The 20,974-nt window shown below is 39.5% G+C and overlaps 3 protein-coding genes across 3 annotated transcripts; all 3 read left to right on the forward strand.

Moving 5' to 3' along the window:
- Positions 1–112: 112 nt before the first annotated feature.
- On the forward strand, positions 113–3,189 carry zp3f.2 (zona pellucida glycoprotein 3f, tandem duplicate 2). The gene is made up of 10 exons (XM_051869410.1): positions 113–280; positions 554–738; positions 826–929; positions 1,026–1,117; positions 1,195–1,375; positions 1,480–1,585; positions 1,655–1,743; positions 2,586–2,677; positions 2,762–2,863; positions 3,066–3,189. The coding sequence occupies exons 1-9, from the start codon at positions 205–207 to the stop codon at positions 2,824–2,826; spliced, it is 990 nt and encodes a 329-aa protein (XP_051725370.1). The 5' UTR covers positions 113–204; the 3' UTR covers positions 2,827–2,863; positions 3,066–3,189.
- An 847-nt stretch (positions 3,190–4,036) lies between these two features.
- zp3f.1 (zona pellucida glycoprotein 3f, tandem duplicate 1) lies at positions 4,037–7,520 on the forward strand. The gene is made up of 10 exons (XM_051914941.1): positions 4,037–4,198; positions 4,310–4,488; positions 5,139–5,236; positions 5,349–5,440; positions 5,522–5,702; positions 5,849–5,954; positions 6,689–6,777; positions 6,929–7,020; positions 7,204–7,290; positions 7,413–7,520. Exons 1-9 carry the CDS (start codon positions 4,114–4,116, stop codon positions 7,254–7,256), a joined length of 975 nt encoding a protein of 324 aa, XP_051770901.1. The 5' UTR covers positions 4,037–4,113; the 3' UTR covers positions 7,257–7,290; positions 7,413–7,520.
- Positions 7,521–9,004: 1,484 nt separating this feature from the next.
- Positions 9,005–15,844, forward strand: LOC127523854 (RING finger protein 212B-like). Its single transcript, XM_051914990.1, has 13 exons — positions 9,005–9,279; positions 9,442–9,565; positions 9,675–9,727; positions 10,358–10,432; positions 10,630–10,736; positions 10,818–10,878; positions 10,962–10,990; positions 11,986–12,029; positions 12,128–12,152; positions 12,242–12,290; positions 12,410–12,470; positions 12,590–12,620; positions 12,730–15,844. The coding sequence occupies exons 2-13, from the start codon at positions 9,466–9,468 to the stop codon at positions 12,803–12,805; spliced, it is 711 nt and encodes a 236-aa protein (XP_051770950.1). The 5' UTR covers positions 9,005–9,279; positions 9,442–9,465; the 3' UTR covers positions 12,806–15,844.
- The last annotated feature ends 5,130 nt before the right edge of the window (positions 15,845–20,974 follow it).

Raw genomic sequence — 20,974 nt, forward strand, 5'->3', positions numbered from 1 at the left:
ATTGTAGATTTCTACATAACTAATTATAATGCAAATATAGAGTAGCATATGTTCCAATTAGTGTGTAAAATACTGCTTTTTTCGTTTCCTCCCCTGTCAGGTGTGTCAGCTGTTGTAAATTACTGATAACTGACGAAGTAGCAGGATTCAGCTGCTCACAGACAGCGTTTGGTTTGCACCTCACTCGGTGTCCACTGTCTGATCATGAATTACCTGTGGCGATGTTTTTTTGTTTTTGTAGTTGCCACAGCATTTGAGATGTCCGAAGATAGTAATCCTGGTAATGTTTATCATGGCACAAGAAAAATATAATAAGTTCTTAACATCTAAAAGATGTCAGATTTAGCTGGTAGTTGTGTTTTGGAGCATCATTAGCTGGATGACCAACCACCATGTTTTAAATACCAGGAGATAATTATTAGTTTGTTTGTTGTTGGTCCAAGATGGTCTGCTTGCTAATAACCTGCTTTGAGAGCAGGTCCCAAACACAGATACCAGAGTTGTTCAACTTTGAGGCGTACAATAAAGTACTTCCTCTCTCCTATTCCTGTAGATATCCAAGTTACATGTGGGGAACAGTCTGTTCATGTTAAGTGGAAACTGGACAAATCAATGACTGGAAATCCTGCTCGACTTTTCTTGGGTAGCTGTTTTCCTTCACAGTTCTTAAACACGTCAAATGGAGGAGCAGAGGCAGACTTTTACTATCCACTTAGTGAGTGTGAGTTTAGACGGACGGTAAGTTCATGTTCTGATTTTGGTAATCATAGAATCCTGAAAATATGGTGGTGGGAAAACATTTTTTTTTCCTTCCCTTCTGATTAGGCCACATGGAAATACTTGGTGTACGAGAACAAGCTAACCTACAGGCCATTGCCAAAGCCCAACCCTCCTTCTTTCACCTATCCAGTTAGATGTGTGAATAACAGGTAACATCACAACTAGGTACTACAGGTCTTCACCAGGACACTCAATCCCAAATCATTCCCATCTATGATGTACAATAATTTAGATTCTGTCTTCAGGCCAAAGGGTTGGACTCCTGCCTTCCAGAGCCTTTCTACTGGTGCAATACAAGGTCATGGAGAACTGGCTTTTCACATGGCGATTCTCAATCGTACGTAGGCAGATCTTGATCTATTGTCTGGGATTCTCGTTCTAACAATAACTCGCCTTTCATAATCTTCTCTCCAGATGATTTCAGTGGCCCTGCAGAATCCAGTGTCTTTCCGCTGGGATCTTTTGTACCTATTTGGGCTGGTGTTAACCAGCAGGCCCATCAGCCACTGGTGTTGCTTCTAGAGGAATGCATAGCCTCTACAACCCTCGAAATCTACCCGGATACTCTTATGTATCCAATCATCACCAATAAAGGGTGTGTATATTTGTGATTATTTGAAATATCCAAAGTTAGATCTTCCTTATTTGCTGCATTTAGTGGCCATATTTTATAACTGACGTAATGCGAACCCATCATAGGTGTCTTGTGGATGGTAAGAAAAGTTTCTCCAAGTTTTTACCAAGAACTCACTCCTCCTCGATCCTGCTTCACCTTCAAGCATTCAGATTCGCCGTGGGACAAGAGGTGAGGGAGTCTCTTCATAGGAATGCAGTAACTTATTAAACATCTGTTTAATAACCCTCACCCCCGCAGGTCTATATCCATTGCAAATTAATTGCATGGGACCCTGACAACCTCAACGAAGCGAAGAAGGCCTGCAATTATAATAAAGCCACAGGAGAGTAAGTGTATACAGTTGATTTGTACTTAAAGGGTTAGTTCACCCAAAAATAAAATTTCTGTCATTTATTACTAACCCTCATGTCGTTTCAAGACCTTCGTTCATCTTCAGAACACAAATTAAGATATTTTTGATGAAATCTGGACTTTCAAGGTCCAGAAAGGTACTAAAGACATCGTTAAAACAGTCGACATGACTGCAGTGGTTCAACCTTAATGTTATGAAGCGACGAGAATACTTTTTGTGCTCAAAAACAAAACAAAAATAATGACTTTACTCAACAATATCTTCTCTTCTGTGTCATTCTCATGTGTTGTTTACGTCCAGCGCTTCCAGGTTCTACGTCAGACTCATGATTGTCTGGCTCCTGCGTCAGCATCACACGCATGCTCACGTGATCCGCTTTGGCCAATACCGAGTCAGCGTTTGGACGTAAACACGGAAGCGCTGCACTGTGCTTACTGCGTCACCTGCGTATGGATAATGACAGATATTGTTGAATAAAGTTGTTGTTTCTGTGTACAAATAGTATTCTCGTCACTTCATAACATTAAGGTTGAACCACTGCAGTCATGTCGACTGTTTTAACGATGTCTTTAGTACCTTTCTGGACCTTGTAAGTGTTGATTATATTGCTGTCTATGGAGGAGTCATATAGCTCTCGGATTTCATTAAAAATATCTTAATTTGTGTTCTGAAGATGAACGAAGGTCTTACGGGTGTGGAACGACATGAGGGTGAGTAATTAATGACAGAATTTTCATTTTTGGGTGAACTAACCCTTTAAATTCCTGCATGCTGATGTGATTTATGGGAAAATATCTTATAATCCTTCATTGACAGATGGGAGCTTTTGGATGACCCTTTCCAGAGTTCTCTTTGTCAGTGCTGTGATTCAACATGTGGAGGTCGTGGAAAGAGGGACACGGATTCCGGTAAATCAAAAGCATAATGCAGAATAACTGATGATAAATATTGCAAATGGGTTTAAGTTAACATGCATTGTGTTGGGATTACAGCACCTCAAGGACTGGTACTAAAGTCTGTGTTAGGGCCTTTGAGAATCACTGAAGATTCAGCATGATTTTACTCTGACATGCCATCCTTCATCTCAGAGGAAGGTTTGTAATTATGTTCTTAGAAATGTTTAATACTGTCCTATGGTAGTATTTTGGATTATGCGTATTGCAGTGGTTGGTTTTCTCAGTGGTTTTTCTCAGGCTGAGTTAATGTACAGAGTAAACACCACACCAGACATGATATTCTTGTGCTGAATGAATAACTTGTGTACAGTGGACTAACTTTTTTCTGTCTTTTCTTTAGGTTCTTTATTCATGATCTGAAGGAGTCATTAGGAGCAGCCAAAGAAATCATTAGATTTTTTTTTTTTTGACTGCTTCAAATTTTATACATCTTGATGTTGTTCATTAAAAGACTGTGAACCATCTTTTGAGTCTATTTTCTGAAACTTTGTCCCTGCTGTGATCTCTTTGACTAAAATAAAGAAAGTGGTGCATCAATTTGTCTTCATAAATGGCTCATAATATCTCAATATTTCCCTCTGATTACTCCCAGCTAAGGGAGCAGGTTATGACATGCATTAAGGAAATGTTAAAACTCTTTTAAAAAAACTGTTTACATAACAATGTACTAAAAATGTACAAAAACCTTTGCTTTTTTTTGTGTACTGACTAACACAGATTTGCAGAAAAGGTCATAAACGCTGTATTAAGCCAGTAGTTGGTGATGCCACTTTACAAAAAATCATTACACACCTGTAGACTGAACACGTAATGCGCATGACATCACCGTTTTCACAAATTCACATTTTTGTAGTTTACATGGAGACGATAACGGTATTGTTTCCAAAAACAAAAGGTTTCCATTTTCAGGCCCCATAAACGCTGTTGTCGTGTAAACAAACGGCCAAAATACATAAAAAGTTTTCAGTTTTTAGTTAAAACAGCATCATGTAAACGGCCCCTTGGATTATCTGATCACTATCAGAGTCTGAGCTAGTAAAAAACAGTATGTTTTTGCAACCTGCTGTAATAGGCTACTGCCTGGGAACAATTACATTTGGACGCAAAGACTAGTGCTAAAGAGTTTTTGTTTTTGCAAACTGTGCCAGAAGTGTCAAAATGCCAGTGGATTGGTTCTAATTAAATTTGCATGTTGCAAAAACCCTTTACCTGGCATTCGTATAATTCACAACCGAGATGAATGCCATCAGCATAAAACTAACCCACTTGACCAGAACCAGAACATTAGCAGCTGATGTTCATTAATCTCATCCGAACAATGCATTTCAGATGGGAATCCTTCAATTAGGTTAGCTATCAATCAAAGTGCATAAGTATTTCCTGGAAGTATGCAACAGCATGTTGTCAAAATGCCTTCCTTTTTGATGCTTGTTGCGTTTTTAAGTCTGGCTGTTTTCTTAGTGGCACAAGCAGGTAATATGCGGCTTGTAGCAGATGGAGCATTTTAACACCAAGCATTGCACACTTTTGCTGAATTATTTACACACTGATTCTAAGGCCATCTCCAAATTCATTCCCCTCCAGCAATTACTGTGGACTGTGGCAAAAACTCTGTGTCTGTGCGATGGGCCGAAGCAAACTCTCAAGTGGATCCGTCCCTTCTCCGCCTGGGTAGCTGTCCTCCAACCCAGGTTTCTGTAAAACCTCAAGGGTCCGAGGCCGTCTTCTATGCTGAGTTTGGGGCCTGTGATATTCGGAGGCTGGTAAGTTCAGTAAAGACTCTTATTGTTCTTCAATAGTAAATAACTGATTTGCTATTTGATTTCCTTGTGTTACTGAAAGTAAAATTTGCTGGGCCGTTAGTTAATAACTTGAAAAACTTGTACTTGCTGTCTTGATAGGGAACTCATTGATCCACATTCAAATCTTAAAATCTCTTTGGAGACATCTGTACATGGAAAAAGCACCGACGTCAGTACTGAAATTTTAAAAATGTGACGCTTTGAGTGCTGTTGAGGGGTTTCGTAAACCCCTCTGACTGGCCATTGTGTTGACGCGCTCATCGGATATGTCTGTGATTGGCTACAATGATCAACGCACGGCAGCGTTTGAATTTGAAAGCGGGAGCGTTTGAGTGCGTCAACACACTGGCCAATCAGAGGTGTTTACGAACAGCTCTCAAAGCGTCACATTTTAAAATTTCAGTCCCGACTTGGTACCAAAATCTATACTTTTGACAACTCTGTGTGGGACACAAAGATTGCTGTGATTGGGGTATCTTTGCAGTGCTGAGAAAAGTAACACTCTTGTACATATTGGCTTCAGCAGTGGTGTGAATGACAAAGGTTGTGATGTATTGAAATTGCAATAAAATCTACTCATTAGTCTCTTCTCAATCTCTTCCCCTTCATAGGTGACAATCGATGAGCTCGTATATGAGACTGAGATCACTTCTACAACGTTGTCAAAAGCAAAACCGATTTATTACCCTGTGGCCTGTAAATATGAAAGGTGATGGCTTTTTCCATTCATTTATTCAAGACCTCATGCTCCATTTCGGTCTTATTGCTGCTTGAAGACCTTCTATGATTAATGAAGATCAAAACTGCTGTCTTTTTCTCAGGCCAGAAGACTGGGCGCCGCCTCTGTATGATCCACTGCTGTTTCATATACATGGTCAGGGAGATCTGACCTTTCGTATGGCTCTCATGAAGGGTGTGTATAAGCTTGTAATGAAACATTCTTGACTTTCTTCTTGAATATACAATGATCTCATGACTAATTTTCTAATTGTAGATGACTTCAGTGGTGTGGCCACTACCACAACATTCTCACTAGGCACAACAATCCCAATTGCTGCTTCAGTTGACCAGAAGACCCATCAGCCATTAATACTGCTCCTAGATGAATGTGTGGCCTCCACAACACCAGAATTGGGTCTAGATTCTCATATTTACCCACTCATTACCAATAAGGGGTATGTGTGAAGACAAGGTGTGCTCTTTCTGGAGCCATTAAATGTTTTCTAATTCCACAGCAGTGGAGTGATTAGCACAGTTCTTGGTCTTACTACCTTTTAAAATTGATTCCTGTGTTTTTTGTTTTTTTTTTATTAATATAAAGGTGTCTGGTAGACAGCAAAAAGACAAACTCCAGGTTTCTGCCAAGAAACCAGTTGTCAGAGATCAGGCTAAGTCTTCAAGCTTTCAAGTTTGCCATCGGACAGGATGCAAGTCTGGCGTGTTTGAGTCTGGCGTGTTTGAGTCTGGCGTGTTTGAGTCTGGCGTGTTTGTGTCTGGCGTGTTTGTGTCTGGCGTGTTTGTGTCTGGCGTGTTTGTGTCTGGCGTGTTTGTGTCTGGCGTGTTTGTGTCTGGCGTGTTTGTGTCTGGCGTGTTTGTGTCTGGCGTGTTTGTGTCTGGCGTGTTTGTGTCTGGCGTGTTTGTGTCTGGCGTGTTTGTGTCTGGCGTGTTTGTGTCTGGCGTGTTTGTGTCTGGCGTGTTTGTGTCTGGCGTGTTTGTGTCTGGCGTGTTTGTGTCTGGCGTGTTTGTGTCTGGCGTGTTTGTGTCTGGCGTGTTTGTGTCTGGCGTGTTTGTGTCTGGCGTGTTTGTGTCTGGCGTGTTTGTGTCTGGCGTGTTTGTGTCTGGCGTGTTTGTGTCTGGCGTGTTTGTGTCTGGCGTGTTTGTGTCTGGCGTGTTTGTGTCTGGCGTGTTTGTGTCTGGCGTGTTTGTGTCTGGCGTGTTTGTGTCTGGCGTGTTTGTGTCTGGCGTGTTTGTGTCTGGCGTGTTTGTGTCTGGCGTGTTTGTGTCTGGCGTGTTTGTGTCTGGCGTGTTTGTGTCTGGCGTGTTTGTGTCTGGCGTGTTTGTGTCTGGCGTGTTTGTGTCTGGCGTGTTTGTGTCTGGCGTGTTTGTGTCTGGCGTGTTTGTGTCTGGCGTGTTTGTCTGATTTCTTTTGCACCATCCTTAGGTCTACCTCCATTGCACGCTTGTGGCATGGGACCCAAGAGGCCTGGACGGTAGCAAAAAGGCTTGTCAATATGACAGGAACAGCTCACGGTATGATATACTTTCTTTAAAATGTTTATCGTAGAACAATTTTGGGTTCCCCAAAGAACCTTTCAATGAATGGTTCTTAGAAGAACCGTTTTTATGTGGAAAAATAGGCTTTAAAAACAAGAACAAGTGTAGGCTCTTTTTCTTTTTGCAGATGGTTGTTGATTGATGATCCATCCCAGAGTTCTCTCTGCAGTTGCTGTGACACTAGCTGTCAAGGAAGAAAGAAAAGAGAAATAACAGCAGGTGAATGTTCCCCATTTTTGCTTAAAATACAAACCATGATTGAATGATGCTTCCATACGGCGCAAAAAAATAAATAAATAAATAAATAAATAAATAATGTAGGCCCCATTTCAGGAGTTCATGTGAAGAATCATTTTGAGTATTTGAGTTTTACTGGATATAAACTGACTGCATGATCTACAGATTCCTTTACTTCAACTTCTGTGCTTGGGCCTCTTGTTGTTATTGAAAACTAAGGACTGCTGGATCATGCCTTATGGATTTGACAAGGTTTGCTATCTTTGTTGGTTGTTGTTGTTGTTATTATTATTTATTATTATTATTATTATTATTATTATTATTATTCATTTTCCATTATGTGACTTCTATTTCATGTTTAATTGTTTCCAAAGATGGGTGCCTCCAAACCACTGGAGTTGTTTTTGGACGTCCTAACGGTGGAGCTCTCTACCTGTGCCTGTTCAACTTGTTTCTTGAGAGAAATAAACTATTATAAAGTGGATACTGCTCTTTATTATCTGTAGGGTGAAGTCAGATAAAATGGGCCATGTTTTGGTATGACTTATAATACCATCAAATAAGCTATGCATAAGATCTAATGATATTTTTATAAATTAGCATGGGTCTCTAGAGTGTGTTTGTTGGGTTTTTTTTTTTTTTTTTTTTTTAAATGTGATAAAGTATAGTTGTTTCAAAATTATGAGGGTTAGAGTATCAGCAGGTCACTTCTTGAGCCACAGCACAACATTCAGGTAAAATGGGCCAACTGTACAGTTAAAATGGGCCAACTTAAAGAACAAAACAGGTAATTTTGGCTGAAATCATTGTTTTTAACAGTAAATTGACACTATTGTCTTTAGTGTGCCATAGCAACAACACTATAAATTTATTTCATTAAGGTTGAATGAGTATTTCATTTAAAAAAAAAAAAAAAAAAAAAAAAAAAAAAGATTAAAAATGAACTGATCGTGTTGTATAGGTGTGTCTGTGCATTGGTGTTGTGTGTGTGTGTGTGTGTGTGTGTGTGTATGCTTGTCAAATGTTTTAATGATTAATGTCTTTGACCAAAAAAAAAAAACACCTTAACATTTCCTATAGCTACAGGTCTTCACATTGTACTGTACTAAATCTTCCTTTCTTTCCCCTTCTCTTCTTGTCTCGGTTTCCTTTATTTGCTTGTCCTCCTGCCATACTGTCTGCAATGCTTTTTTTTTTTTTTTATATATATATATATAAAGGACTAAGATTTTGTATGGATACATATCTAGGCCTATAAACCTATTTTCACCCTCAATTTCTGTGTAAAAGTGTGTGTGTGTGTGTGCGCAGCCCATTTTAGCTTAACCAGCCATTTCTAACTAAAATCACCTTTTTCACAAAAATCAAATTTTGGTTTTTTTTTAATAAAACTTTTTTTTATTTGGAAGAGCATGTCAACACATTGTTCATAAACCTTTGCTTTGTTGGTAAGCTTACTTATAGTAATTGCTTTAGTACCCTTATTAGTGATGAATGAAATTTACTACGTCAGGCTCACTTACCTTACAATATCTCTGACAAGCTTCATGTGAAACTGCCCTGCCCCCCTCAAAAAAAAACTCAGACCAGTCAAAACTTGTTACATGTCAACAAAGCAACAATGCAAGATCAGTTATTGTGATTGGCTGTAAAAATTTAAAGAGATATGATGCTACCACCTTTTTTTGGCCCATTTTACTTAATGATAGCCCACTTCACCCTAGTGAATATTGGATTGTGGACACTTCTACAAAAATTATATTTTATTTTATAGCTGCCTTCAAACATCTGTTTTTAGTGTGAATGAATAATTGTGACAGGAAAAAAAAAAATACTTAACTGAAAATATTGAAAATCCAGAATACTTTTTCAATCCAGCTTCTGAAAACAAGTGACACTCTGCTTCTCCTTTTGTTGTGATGAACATGGGGAGTATGAATTAATGACAGCCTTTTGAGCATTCGCACTAATAGCAAAGACTTTGTTTTAAAACCACGTTTTCTAACTTCACTAAACTGGCCAAGAGATGGCGCCGAAATACAGTAGTCAACATTTGAAATGGATTAAAACCTTTCATTAAAGTTGTCCTAAAACCTTCTTAGGACAACTTTGACTTTAAGTGGCCTACTGTAGTTTTCCTCAGGAGTTTTTTCGCGCCATTCAGTGACGTGACGACGCCTACGCTCACTCGACGCCAGCTTGCCTCGAGATAAATTTACTACGTTACTTTACCAACTTCTGGTGAATTATTACGATTAAAATTGTTTATACTATGACAAATGCTTTTTAACGCATTAGGCATTTTGCTACATACAACATGATTGGCATAAAACGTATTTAGTAATACGACGTTACATCTCTTCCGTTAATGGTATCATCCGTTAATGTTATTTATTTTTTTAGGTGGTCGTGTTTTAGAGTGGTGAAATGAACTGGTTTCACTGTAACAACTGTTTTGTGAGAGAAGGGAAAAAATTCATAGTGTCAAGCTGTGGCCATATATTTTGTGAGAACTGCGTAAATACAAGTGAGTCAGAAATACACTAATTTCACTAATTTTTTGTGTGTTGTGATTTTATTTATTATTTGCAAAGATAAGCTGAATCATTAAGAAAGTGTAATGTGTTCTTCTAAAGGGCAGTGCCGAGTTTGTCATGCCAACTGTAACTACCTACAAATATCTGATCAGGTGAGTCCAACCCTAACTGAGAGAAACCTGATGGCACATTCACACATCCGGCACTTTTTCACAGTGGGGCCTGGGTGGATCTGGCCAACCCTCAAACTTACCAGCCCACCCTGAGGGTCCCATGGCTCACTTTGGAGATGGACTTGGTGTTCAGACTTGTTTGGAGTGATAAATACATTTCTGTTCATACACCTTTGGTTATTAAAGAGAGTGACAACATTAAACTTTAAAGTCACAGTGGAATTTTGGGAGTGAGTTTGGTTGATGTTGACTGTGGTTCATTTCATACAACACAACAACTAGTTATATGTGACATATAAGTTGACCTACATGCTAAGAAGCCATTTTGTTAAAACTGCCAACCTCTCAAGTAGTGAAAAACTGAAGAAAATAGTGGTATTGTGCAGATTTTTTTCAAATTGTTTGACTAAAAAGAAGATTAAAGCAGATGGAGTTGTCTTAAATAGCTTAGAATAAAAATGAAAATATTTATTATTATTTGTCACTATGGTTAAAAGCATTATTATTAGTTAGAGAAAAGGATTAACTTAAGTTACTTATACAAACAATATTTATCACCCATTCCTTCCAACCTCTGTGTTTCTTACATATTCTTTTCATTTTGTGAAGATGAAGCCTCAGGAAAAGATGTTTTTCAGAGATCCAGAGAAACTCATTCAGGCTCGTCTGGAACGTATTACACAGGTCTTAGTCATTTTCTCCTTGTCAAATATATCTATTTGTCCCAATTCATTCATATTCGACTGCATTTGGAAGGCTAAAAAACAAACAAACATTTGCTGTGAACTCTGGTACACGAAATCATCATCTCACAGTGACATCAAGTCCTAAGCAAACACAATTCTGCCATTTTATAAATTAAGAAAATGTGTCTGTTTCAGATTGCTATTTTTCAGAAAAGGCAGAAGGAGCGAGTCTTCGCTTTCTTAAGAAGCAGGACTGTGGAACTGGAACGAAAGCTGAAAGAAGTTCGTGATGAGTGCCACAGGTGGTAATTTGAGGCTTAGATTTGAGATGTATTCAGTGGCACCTAAAATGAGACTGTTTAGTTACTTGTGCTTTGTTTAAGGCAAGTCTCTGAGCTGAAACAAGAGAACGAAGAACTAAAGAAGCCGCTTTCTCAGAGGAGGGTAAGAGTTTCTTATTGCATGTCCCTCACTTGCCTTCTAACTTCCGTTCTCTTCAGATGTGATTATTTTTTTCTTCTCCACAGACTTCTCCAGGGAGGTTTCCGATTAATGGGTAAGTACAGATAATTATCTGTGTGCCATAATATAGTGGGTCAGTGACGTGAAGGGTCATTTGTTTTGGCCTTAATAATAAAAAAAACAAAGATATGACATCCAAAGTATGTAAGGTAGTACAACTAGATCGCTTTTATTCAATCCAAAACGTTTTAATTATATTTTGCTACATATAAAGGTATTTTAAAGATTTTGAAGTGTCAAAAGGTCATTTGGTTTAACCGTCCAAAGGCCAAAACAGCCATTTCATTTGTGATTAAAACAGCTTAAAATGTAATAAATGTATATATTTTTTATTCTGGCATGATTTTATAACATAATATATCAACATAGTGCAAAATGGTATTAAAATTACGTGTAGAAGTCGTTGCTTTGTTATGAGAAAGAATGTCCGGAAAAATGAATTTCATTGATGTCATTCGGAGTAACCAATATAAAGGGACCATTTCGGATTAAGTCATGCGGTTAATATCATGTGACAGGATGTGACATCATTCAGACACCTCCAAAGGACCACATGGTCATGAAGCAAAGTAACTAACTCTCTTTAACTATTTGAAAAATTTCACTTGCTCATACGCATGTCCCGAAACATCAGGTCATTCGGTACAACCGCTAATAAAACATGGAAAATGTTGTAATATTTTAAAAACTTGTACTAAATATAAAATGTTTGATTGTCCTTTTGCTAGCTAGCTAGCTAGATATCAGTCTGTTAGCATTGTTTGAAAATATCAGCATTTGGTATAACCAAAAGTGTCATTCGGCAAAACCGAAATTTTGGTTAAACTGAATGACTTTTCTTGTAAAAAAATGACAAACGCAGTGTTAACTGATTATAAAAAACACATAATCTCATTGTTAACACTTAATAAAACTTCAAAATGAATTATATCTATATATTATGTTTTTTACACATTTAAAAACCTTATTCGTCAATGACCCTAATATAACATAATATAAACATTTAACATATATTCTTTCCATATATAGAGGAACTCCAAGAATGATTCTTCCTGTGGCTGTCACATCACCAGGTAGCAAGTTTCGTAGCTTGAAACCTCACCTCTTATAAACACTGTAAAGCTCTTTATATTTTGTTCTTATCACATTTCATTTCCCATTACATTTCCAGTCACACCTCGCTCTAGAGCTGTCAGGTACATTGCATTCTATCATCTCAGTTATTTTTATACAGTAGATTTGCCTTCCCTGAAATAATACAATCCAATTCTGATTGTCTTGCAAGTTCGGGTGACACTTTGGAGAGGTTTAGACATTCCAGACTCGGCATGACAGTGAGTTATCGCCTCTAATATATTCTAGTGTATCGTTTATTTAGTTTATTATAGTCAGTTATCGAGATAAGCAAAATAAGCAATCATTGTGTGACTGTTTTGCGTCTCATTTGTTCTAGACACCCCCAGGGTCGTCCATCTCTATGTCAAGTGTGAATTCAGTACATGAACATGGTTTTAGTAAGTGATGAAATAGTGACATTGTTAATCATATCTGTCAGATATCATTATTTGAGTTCATAAAGTATCCACTACTGTTTAGACTCATTGTATGCGTATGTTCTCTTTTTATCTTAAAGGGACACCCAGCTCAGTTCACACTCCAACAAGGTAACGTTTTATGCATTTACCAAGACTAAACATTATTTTGAATGCCCCAAATTGAAAGTTATCACACTAGGCAATTGCACTGTTCATCTTTACTTCTCATAATTTTTAGGTCCCAACATACAACCCCAAACAACTTTCAGTTCCATCTTCTGGCTAGACATACACTCCAGTCTCCACGGCCATAACCAATAAGCATTTGTAGATAATACAGGTCATTAGAAAGCTACTTTATCACTAATGTACCTACATCACCCGACAGATGAGTGAGATCCTTTGCATCATATCAGTGGAGATAGCACAGATAAAAGCAATATAAGACATAAATGTTTTTAATGTACTTTGGCCATTCAGTTTCACAAATTTTCTCATTTGTTGAATGAGGCTATTGCTGAATTGAAATGGTACATATAGACAAAATGTAACTTGCTTTCATTTCCCAATAGAATTGGAATTGCAATTAAAAGACATGCGAAAATCAAAAACATCTCAACATTTTTGTAAGCTTGGCTCAGTTAAAATAAAGGATGTCAGAAATATATGAAGTGCATTTTTACCAGTGTATTATAACAGAAAGCGAAACGCACAAAAGCTACAATATGATAGGAACGAGAAAGAGGAATGTCTTCAAGAACTCTCCAGCATTATTGATTTATTGTATACTTATAAATATCAGCTGTATTGTGGTCCCTTTTTTATAGATGGAGTTTGATAACAAAACGTAGACATGATCCTACAAATGTACAAAAGATCTGAGCTTCTAGCACACATAACCAACACTTGTGTGTCTGTGTTGATAAGTGAAATACTGATCTAATTTAAACCTTAGTTTTTATACTAAATATAGTTCTACTCCAGATATTGTGAATAATTTGCAGTTCAAGCCATTTCATACCCCATTTGCCTAATTCAAATGTGATATAATTACAACTAGAGTTGTCAAAAGTACCAACTTCGGTACTGAAATTTTAAAAATGTGACACTTTGAGCACTGTTGAGCGGATTCGTAAACACCTCTGATTGGCCATTGTGTTGACGCGCTCATCGGATATGTCTGTGATTGGCTACAATGATCAACGCACGGGAGCATTTGAAAGCACACAGAAGTGTTTGAATTTGAAAGCGGGAGCGTTTGAAAGCAGGTGGACTATCAGCGGACTGGGGCAGTGTTGCTAAGTCCACGGTTTTCCCGTGGAATTGGGCTACTTTAACATTGTTGCTGCGAGTTGTTTTTCATGTCCGCGGGTTGAAGCGACCACAAATAACATGATATTTAGCCGCTGAAATACGAATTTTACCAGGGGAACCCTGCCAAAAATGCGGATTTTACCCGCCGGAACACCATTTTTACCTGGGGACCCCCCTGAAACACAGTTGGGCTAGTTTTGAGCAGCAATTGGGCAGGTTTTGTTGTGAAAACCTGGCAACCCTGGACTGGGGTGCGTTTCCCAAAGTGAACTATGGTCGCAAGTTCTGTCATTACCAATAGAGATCAATGGGACTTACGACCATAGTTGACTAACGATGCTTTTGGGAAACGCACCCCTGGTCCGTGATAGATGACTGCTTTCAAACGCTCCCATGTGTATCTGTGTAAGCGCTAGGTGAAGAGTGTCATAGATGACTATTTACAATGTTTTTGAAGCATTGATTATTGAAGCCAATCACAGACGTATCCGCTCACGTAGCGCTCAAAGCGTCACATTTTTAAAATTTCAGTACTTTCAGTACCAAAGTCCCTTAGTTGAAACAGCTCTCGGGCATGCAAGTGCAGCTCCTATCTCTTTAAATGGGGAAACATTAAATTCTCCAAAGCTGTTCGCCAAGCTTTCGATTAAATTTCATATTTGAAATCAACCAATGAAACAACGGTCTCATAAATTTTGTTTCTAAACGCTCGAATCATGACAAAAAAATGTTATTTTTCAGGCTGGATCAAGCTAATACGCAGTCCTAAGTGCGCATCTGACTGTTTCTATAGGAACCGGAGCTTTTAACGGCCGCTGCAGTGACGCGATGACTTTACCAATTGACGATTGGCTCTTATTTAGAAGGCAGGACTTATTCCGCCATATTGCACGTTGCACTTTCTCCCATTCAAAACAATACTTGTGTTATTCTATAGTCTTTGTTGGTACCGAAATCAGTACTTTTGACAACTCTGGTGGTAATTATATCACATTTGAATTAGGCAAATGGGGTATGAAATGGCTTGAACTGCAAATTATTCACAATAATTCTATGTAATGAAAAAACTCTAATTACCACATTTGATGAGATATCTTTGATAATGTTAATAAGATAATTGGACAGAAAGCAGCAGTGAGTTAAACAATTGGTCATGTTTTATTTTGCCTCCCTGAAACAAATTTATTTACAGACAATAAGGCACAAGATTTTACAAAAGCCATGGCTTTTGTTGTCTTTTCATTGGGTACTGAACAAATCTGCAGTGGAGGAGGGATGTATTCAAATGAAATGTTTATTCACAATGAAGTAGCATGATTAGAGAGATGGATCCATAAACCTCTAAGTGCGGAATGTTAGCTCATTAGAAGGGGAAAAAAAAAAAAATATATTGTAAACTTAAGGTTTATATCGTTTGAGAGGGAATCAATATACAGTGCCATATGGATCTTCAATGAATTAAACAAAAACTTTTACAAAAACATACTCTCACATTGCTAACATTTCTGGCCCAAACATCTAAACTACAGTACCTAATAGATAACCAAACCAAAGTTCCTGGAAAAATAAACAGTTTGAGCATCATATCAGTTCTAAGAAGCAGCAGTTAAGGCTCTAAAAGATTACTAACAATAATACCAACAACACAAACATAAGAAGTGGAGGAACAGCCAGTGTACAGATGAATCCCCCCCCCTCCCCCCATACCATAACATAACAAGGGTAATACTTGGTAATGAATGTAGTCAAATAGTCGGTAAAGACCAAAAATACATTACAGTTTTGCATTTTCAATACTGCCTGCCGGATAAGTAACAAATGGTGTAGTGGCTGTTGAAGAAAATATTTCACATTGCTGTTTTTTAACACAGTGGAAAAGAGGGCATTGCATGAAGTGATTTTATACTGGGGTCTTGCTAAATTACAGGACTCACAGCAGATTAACAGACATGAGCACAAACAGTTTTCTTCTTTATATTAATCAATAATAGTGAGCTCTGGGTCCAGTGTTGTATTGTCTTTAGACGCAAACCAGTCTCGCACCTGTTGGTAACTCATTTTTGACTTACGGCAGAGATGGTCAAGGTCTTTCTCTTGCAACGGTCCCGTCTGTTGATAATACAGCTCTAACGGACTGATGTCTACAGAATCCGTGGCAGACTTCTGTGTTTTTGTTGTGCAGTTCCCTTGTGACTTACGTTTCCTGTTGCCTTCACTTCCTGGGGTTCCACTGGCATCGGCAGCAGCTGCTCCACTTTGTAACAATGCTATCTCGGCAAGCACTTGTTCACGTACGTCAGCATGCACCCAGCGTACATGGCCATTTTTTACAGCATAACGCGTGTCCCCAAACCACTGGATAATGTCAGCACGAGGCAAAGATGTCAGTTCCACTAGCTGTGTGTATAAATTGCTCTTTGGCCATGGGCATTTCTGGAAGTATTCCTTTAGGATGGCCAGTTGTTCCTTTGTTTTCCTTGGTCGTCCAGCCACTGTTAATACTGAAGTAGGTGAAGAGATGTCCAAGGAGTTTAGGGAGTTATTCAAAGCATTTGCTTTGACAGAGCGTGCAGACTTTGAAGACCTGGCTGAGTGTTTTTTAGAAGGGGTGATGGATGGGGAAGAAGAGGAGGAAGTGGGTGCAGCTGGCTCCGGAGGCGTCACACAATGTCCCTCACTTTCCTGTTCGCTTCCAACTTCATCATTATTCTGTATCTCACTTTCCTCTGAACATTTCTCCTCGTCTGCTCCTAATGCTCCGTCTTCAAATGCCTCAAGAGTGTTAGACAGGAAAAGCTGGAAAAATTGAGAGCCCTTCGACCGATTCTTTCGTGATCCCGTTCTTTGCCTGGTCTGTTCTTTGCCTTCGTTGTCAGCATGCGGTGTAGTTTGCTTTTTAGTGGTGAGAGGAAGAGGCTGAACCTCCTGAGACTGAGATGATAGACTACAGTTGGGTTCATTTTTTTCTCCTTGAGAAGTGGGTAATGACATTGTCAATCCCCTACCATTTCGCAGCTGGTAGCGGCTGTCACTAAACCATTTTCGAATCTCATTACGAGTTAGGCCAGTCTCCTCTTGTAAGCGCTGGAGCTCTGTCTCATCAGGCCAGTTCTCCTGCAGAAAACTCTTACGCAGTGCAGTTAACTGGGCTTTGGACTTTTTGTAGCGGCCATGCCGTGGCTGCTCAGATCCAACAGGAGACTCTGTAGAAGTAGGTGGGGTAGCTGCTTGAGGTGTTTCTGGCATTTCTACTGGTTGTCGGTAGTAGTACGAATCCTGAGGAGGAGGGAGAGATGAACGGAAACGTGAGGGAGCAGGAGAGAGCTTTGCTGGTTCTGTGCTTTCAGTTTTATGTCTTTTGCGAGGCACTTGTGGACTTTGTGCTAGATCTTCTACATGGTCTTCAGTTTTTATAAAATCTTCAATTTCGTTTTTCCTCTTCATAGTGCTCTCTTTGTGTTCAGTCTCACTTGTTTGCCCTGGCCTAGCCAGCTTGAGCCGTGTCTCTTCAATGTCCTCCGATGCCCAGCTGATTCCATACTTGATGCGTTGCACCATGAACCACACTTTGACTTTATCTAAGGGAAGAGCACAGACACGGGCAAGAGTGCTGACCTCTTGAGATGTTGGATAGGGGAAGGTGTTGAAGGCCTGAACAAGTTGAGGGACACTATCCAGCTCACGTGTTTGATCGGACTGGGTCCACACTAGCTTCAGTCCTTCAGATACCAAAGGAAGACATACTACAGCGTTATTATTAGTGCTGAAGCTTACTGCAGAGCTGCCATTGCTCTCTCTTGGTCTACGATTAGAGGGGCTTGCGTGTTCCTTTCCGTCGAAATTGTGGTGTGTTGATTTTTGTGGCCGTGGACTGGTGAGGTTTCCGTCGGAAATGTGGTATGCTGATTTTTGCAGCCGTGGACTGTTGAGGTTTCCGTCTTGTCTTTTTGCTGCCACCCCTCTCGGAGAGATAACTTTCAAGTCATGGTCAGTGTGCGTCGCCATCAGAGATGTCACACCTCTATTGCCACAGACTGAAAGAATAACACAAAAAAAAAACTGAGTCAAATAACAAGGAATACAATTTAGGCCCTGTTTCCACCTGGTATTAAGATGCGTTTTGGTCGATTGGATCACAAGTGGACGATGCTAAATACAGTTGTAAACGGGGTGTAAAACGTTTTGAGCTTGTCTACTTTTGACCACTTCCAGAGGTAGTCGAAAACACATTCGACCAGATTGCTTTCGAACAGCGCAAAAGATCTGAAAAAGCCCATACATTTTCCCACCCATAGACCCTCCCCTCGAAGAAATCAGGACAGAAGTGGTTGAAAGTGGACAAAAGAGACTGATTAAAACACCAGGTGTAAACGGGAATGTGTCTCCCTCGTCCACTTGTGATCCGATTGACCAAAACGCATCTTAATACCAGGTGGAAACAGGACCTTAGAAAGCATTTAAAAAAAAAAAAAAAAAAAAAAAAAAAACCTTCCAAAATATTCCTAATGATAAGTACAGCATAAAAAACAAATACGTTTATTGGCAGAGTAAGATTGCTCTCATAATAAATTTGTTTTGGTAATTATCAAACCATCCAAATGTACAATGGAAAATAATAAAGTGTATATTACAACACATACCAGTACAATCTGGATTTGTAGTCATTCGAATTGGTTGTTTTTGTGGTTTGGGGTGTGTGTAAAACTAGTAAAAGCTGACCAGCGCAGCACTTTATGGATGAATGAAAGTCAATCAAGGCCCAAATTGTGACTTTTTACACTCATGGCCAGATTAGAAGCTGCAGTTGCCTTCATAAGCACCATCACACAGCAGAGTAGGGCATCTGCTCTACCCACCATGGCATTTTTTGAACAGTTAATTTTTGTGAACTGTTAAAATCCTGCTTGTTGTTTGTAAGCCAGATTTGTGAGGGGTGAAGAGGTTGGAATGCTGGGGGGTGGTGAGCTGTTGTTGGCTGATGGGTGCTAGGATGATGCTTTGGGGAGGGGGTTAATGGGTGGGGTTCTGGTCAGTCTTTGGTTGGTCAAATCTACAACAGAATTGTTCAAATCATTTGCAAGATGCAGCCAACTTAACCTCCGGAAATCTGTCATTATTGATACCCATCCAGAGACTGAGTTTCAAGGAACGCCGTTCATCAAACTCCCTAAAAGTCATTAAACTGGAACTTTACGGTCAAGTCTACCGTCCAGCCATTGACTTTCCTCTCTAAAGTTGAAAGAAGGACAGATGTCACCCCCTTCCCCCTGCCGTTCTCTTCCACACATTAGCCTTTTATTAAAGCCCGTCGTATACTCTACACCAATGCACACCCAACCCCCACTTTGGCAGACTTGGGCAAAAGAGAGATGGGGGCCCTGCCCTTCACAGCTCCCTTGCCCCTTTCCAGCGCACGTAATGCTCCACTTCCCCCGTTTGCCTAACCCCGTAGAACCATATAGAAGTTCGTTTAACCTTCCAACAGATGGTCAAAAGGATAGTAGGGGCCTGTCTCGGTTAAATAAAGGTAACAAAAGTTAGTGCAATTTGTCAAGCTGGTTTGTTTGCCAGTTTTGCAGTTTGCCTAGCCTACCCAAAACAGCGAAGTCTACAGAGCACACGTTGGTCAACTAACTTATAATGGGCCTGTTCTTAAAAGGTCGTCAAATCATGACGAGATGATTTCTCAGTGTTTGTCCTGACCTTAACTGCTTATGGTCTCCAATTTATAAATGAACGGCACAGTACCTTAAGTTTAAGCAGCATCCTATGACTTTAATGAGCCCAAAACAAAGCTGAACTGCGAACCACAGAAACCGATTTTGCCAGTAGTCTACGTGAGCACAGTTAGGCAATACTGCTTGGAAAAGATTTGCCAATGTTAGGCAATTTACCACTACTAACATGCAACGAGCAGGCCAGTCATCTACAAAACAAGTTGGAGGTGAACTTGACAGGATAAATTCCAGACCGCCTGTGGTGACCTCATTTATCAGATGATGACTTGGAATGACTCGACTAAGCGTAAAGTCCCTTGAAGTCAGAGTAGCTTTTGTCATCGCATTGTTTAGCAGCGTTACCATGTGTACTTTGGAAATATGACCTTTTTTACAAATACATTCACAAGTTCAGTCTGAAATGTAAGATACTTGATATTAATGTGGTCCAAAATAATTTATAAATTATGTGAGAATTATTTTTTCATAGTTAATCCTTACTATTTTATATTACATATTTAAGTATTAATATTTATTAACATAAACAATGGTCTATCATACATGCTCTCTATGAAACAGAAATACAACGTAGTTTACGTTAAATAAACTTGGTTAGACTTGTTGGAAATTGCGTCATTGGCCGATGTTTGTCCATGGCCTCTCTTATAATCAGCTTATGTGGGGAACTTTTGACGCAGGTCGAAGGACGTGAGATGAGATCACTACAGTATGTATTCATCCAACAAACAGTAAGCAGGTGTAAGGGCCATGATAAGCCGAATGCTTCTATAATTAACAAGGGTTTATGCCTAAAGAGTGTTTGTACACAAGCCCATTCGTGGCGCAGGATCCGCTCACGCTTCAGTAACGCACATAAACAAACTCCAGTTGTCCCATTTAAACACATTCCGCGTTCAAAACAAATGCTTCAAATATTGTGAACACGACGCGACGCTAAACAAAATCGCCTGACCCATCGCGTGGCTTTCGGGATCCAATAACAAGCTTCGAGAGCTTTAATTCCGTCTCGGCTACGCTTTAAAAACTTTACGAATGTAAACAGTAAAGCAGTTCGCGTGAAACAACAACTCACCGCTTGAATTTCTCCCAAGGCTGTATGTGGATACGCCACTTCAGCTGGTCTGTGTCGTCCGTTGTCGCTTTTGTTCTGGAAATCCCGAAGTGTTTTTCGCCTGTCCGGTCAGACCGAGGCTAGACAGAGAGGATCAGGAAACTCTCGGACCAGCCCCCTCTTTCTCATGAAACGACGGTGCAGTGCTCGTGCAGGTCCAATCCGGGAAGGAGAGGAATGGGAGGAGGAGCACAGCTGAAACTTGGCCCCGTGAATGCACTTCCCATCTGGGAAGTGATTACCATGTGAATTGTGCCACATGAAATGTTTTAGGAGTCTCCAGGTAAGGCTGCAAATCATTATTCTTTGATCAGACATAA

The sequence above is a fragment of the Ctenopharyngodon idella genome, chromosome 2, assembly GCF_019924925.1.
Source record: "Ctenopharyngodon idella isolate HZGC_01 chromosome 2, HZGC01, whole genome shotgun sequence".
NCBI lineage: Eukaryota > Metazoa > Chordata > Actinopteri > Cypriniformes > Xenocyprididae > Ctenopharyngodon > Ctenopharyngodon idella.

Coding starts and splice junctions, on each gene's coding strand:
- zp3f.2 (XM_051869410.1), top strand. CDS start 205: ATGAATTACCTGTGGCGATGTTTTTTTGTTTTTGTAGTTGCCACAGCA. Junction 739..825: donor AGTGTGAGTTTAGACGGACG/GTAAGTTCATGT, acceptor CCTTCTGATTAG/GCCACATGGAAATACTTGGT. Junction 930..1,025: donor GTTAGATGTGTGAATAACAG/GTAACATCACAA, acceptor TTCTGTCTTCAG/GCCAAAGGGTTGGACTCCTG.
- zp3f.1 (XM_051914941.1), top strand. CDS start 4,114: ATGCAACAGCATGTTGTCAAAATGCCTTCCTTTTTGATGCTTGTTGCG. Junction 4,199..4,309: donor TTTCTTAGTGGCACAAGCAG/GTAATATGCGGC, acceptor ATTCCCCTCCAG/CAATTACTGTGGACTGTGGC. Junction 4,489..5,138: donor CCTGTGATATTCGGAGGCTG/GTAAGTTCAGTA, acceptor TCCCCTTCATAG/GTGACAATCGATGAGCTCGT.
- LOC127523854 (XM_051914990.1), top strand. CDS start 9,466: ATGAACTGGTTTCACTGTAACAACTGTTTTGTGAGAGAAGGGAAAAAA. Junction 10,991..11,985: donor GGGAGGTTTCCGATTAATGG/GTAAGTACAGAT, acceptor TTCCATATATAG/AGGAACTCCAAGAATGATTC. Junction 12,621..12,729: donor TCAGTTCACACTCCAACAAG/GTAACGTTTTAT, acceptor CATAATTTTTAG/GTCCCAACATACAACCCCAA.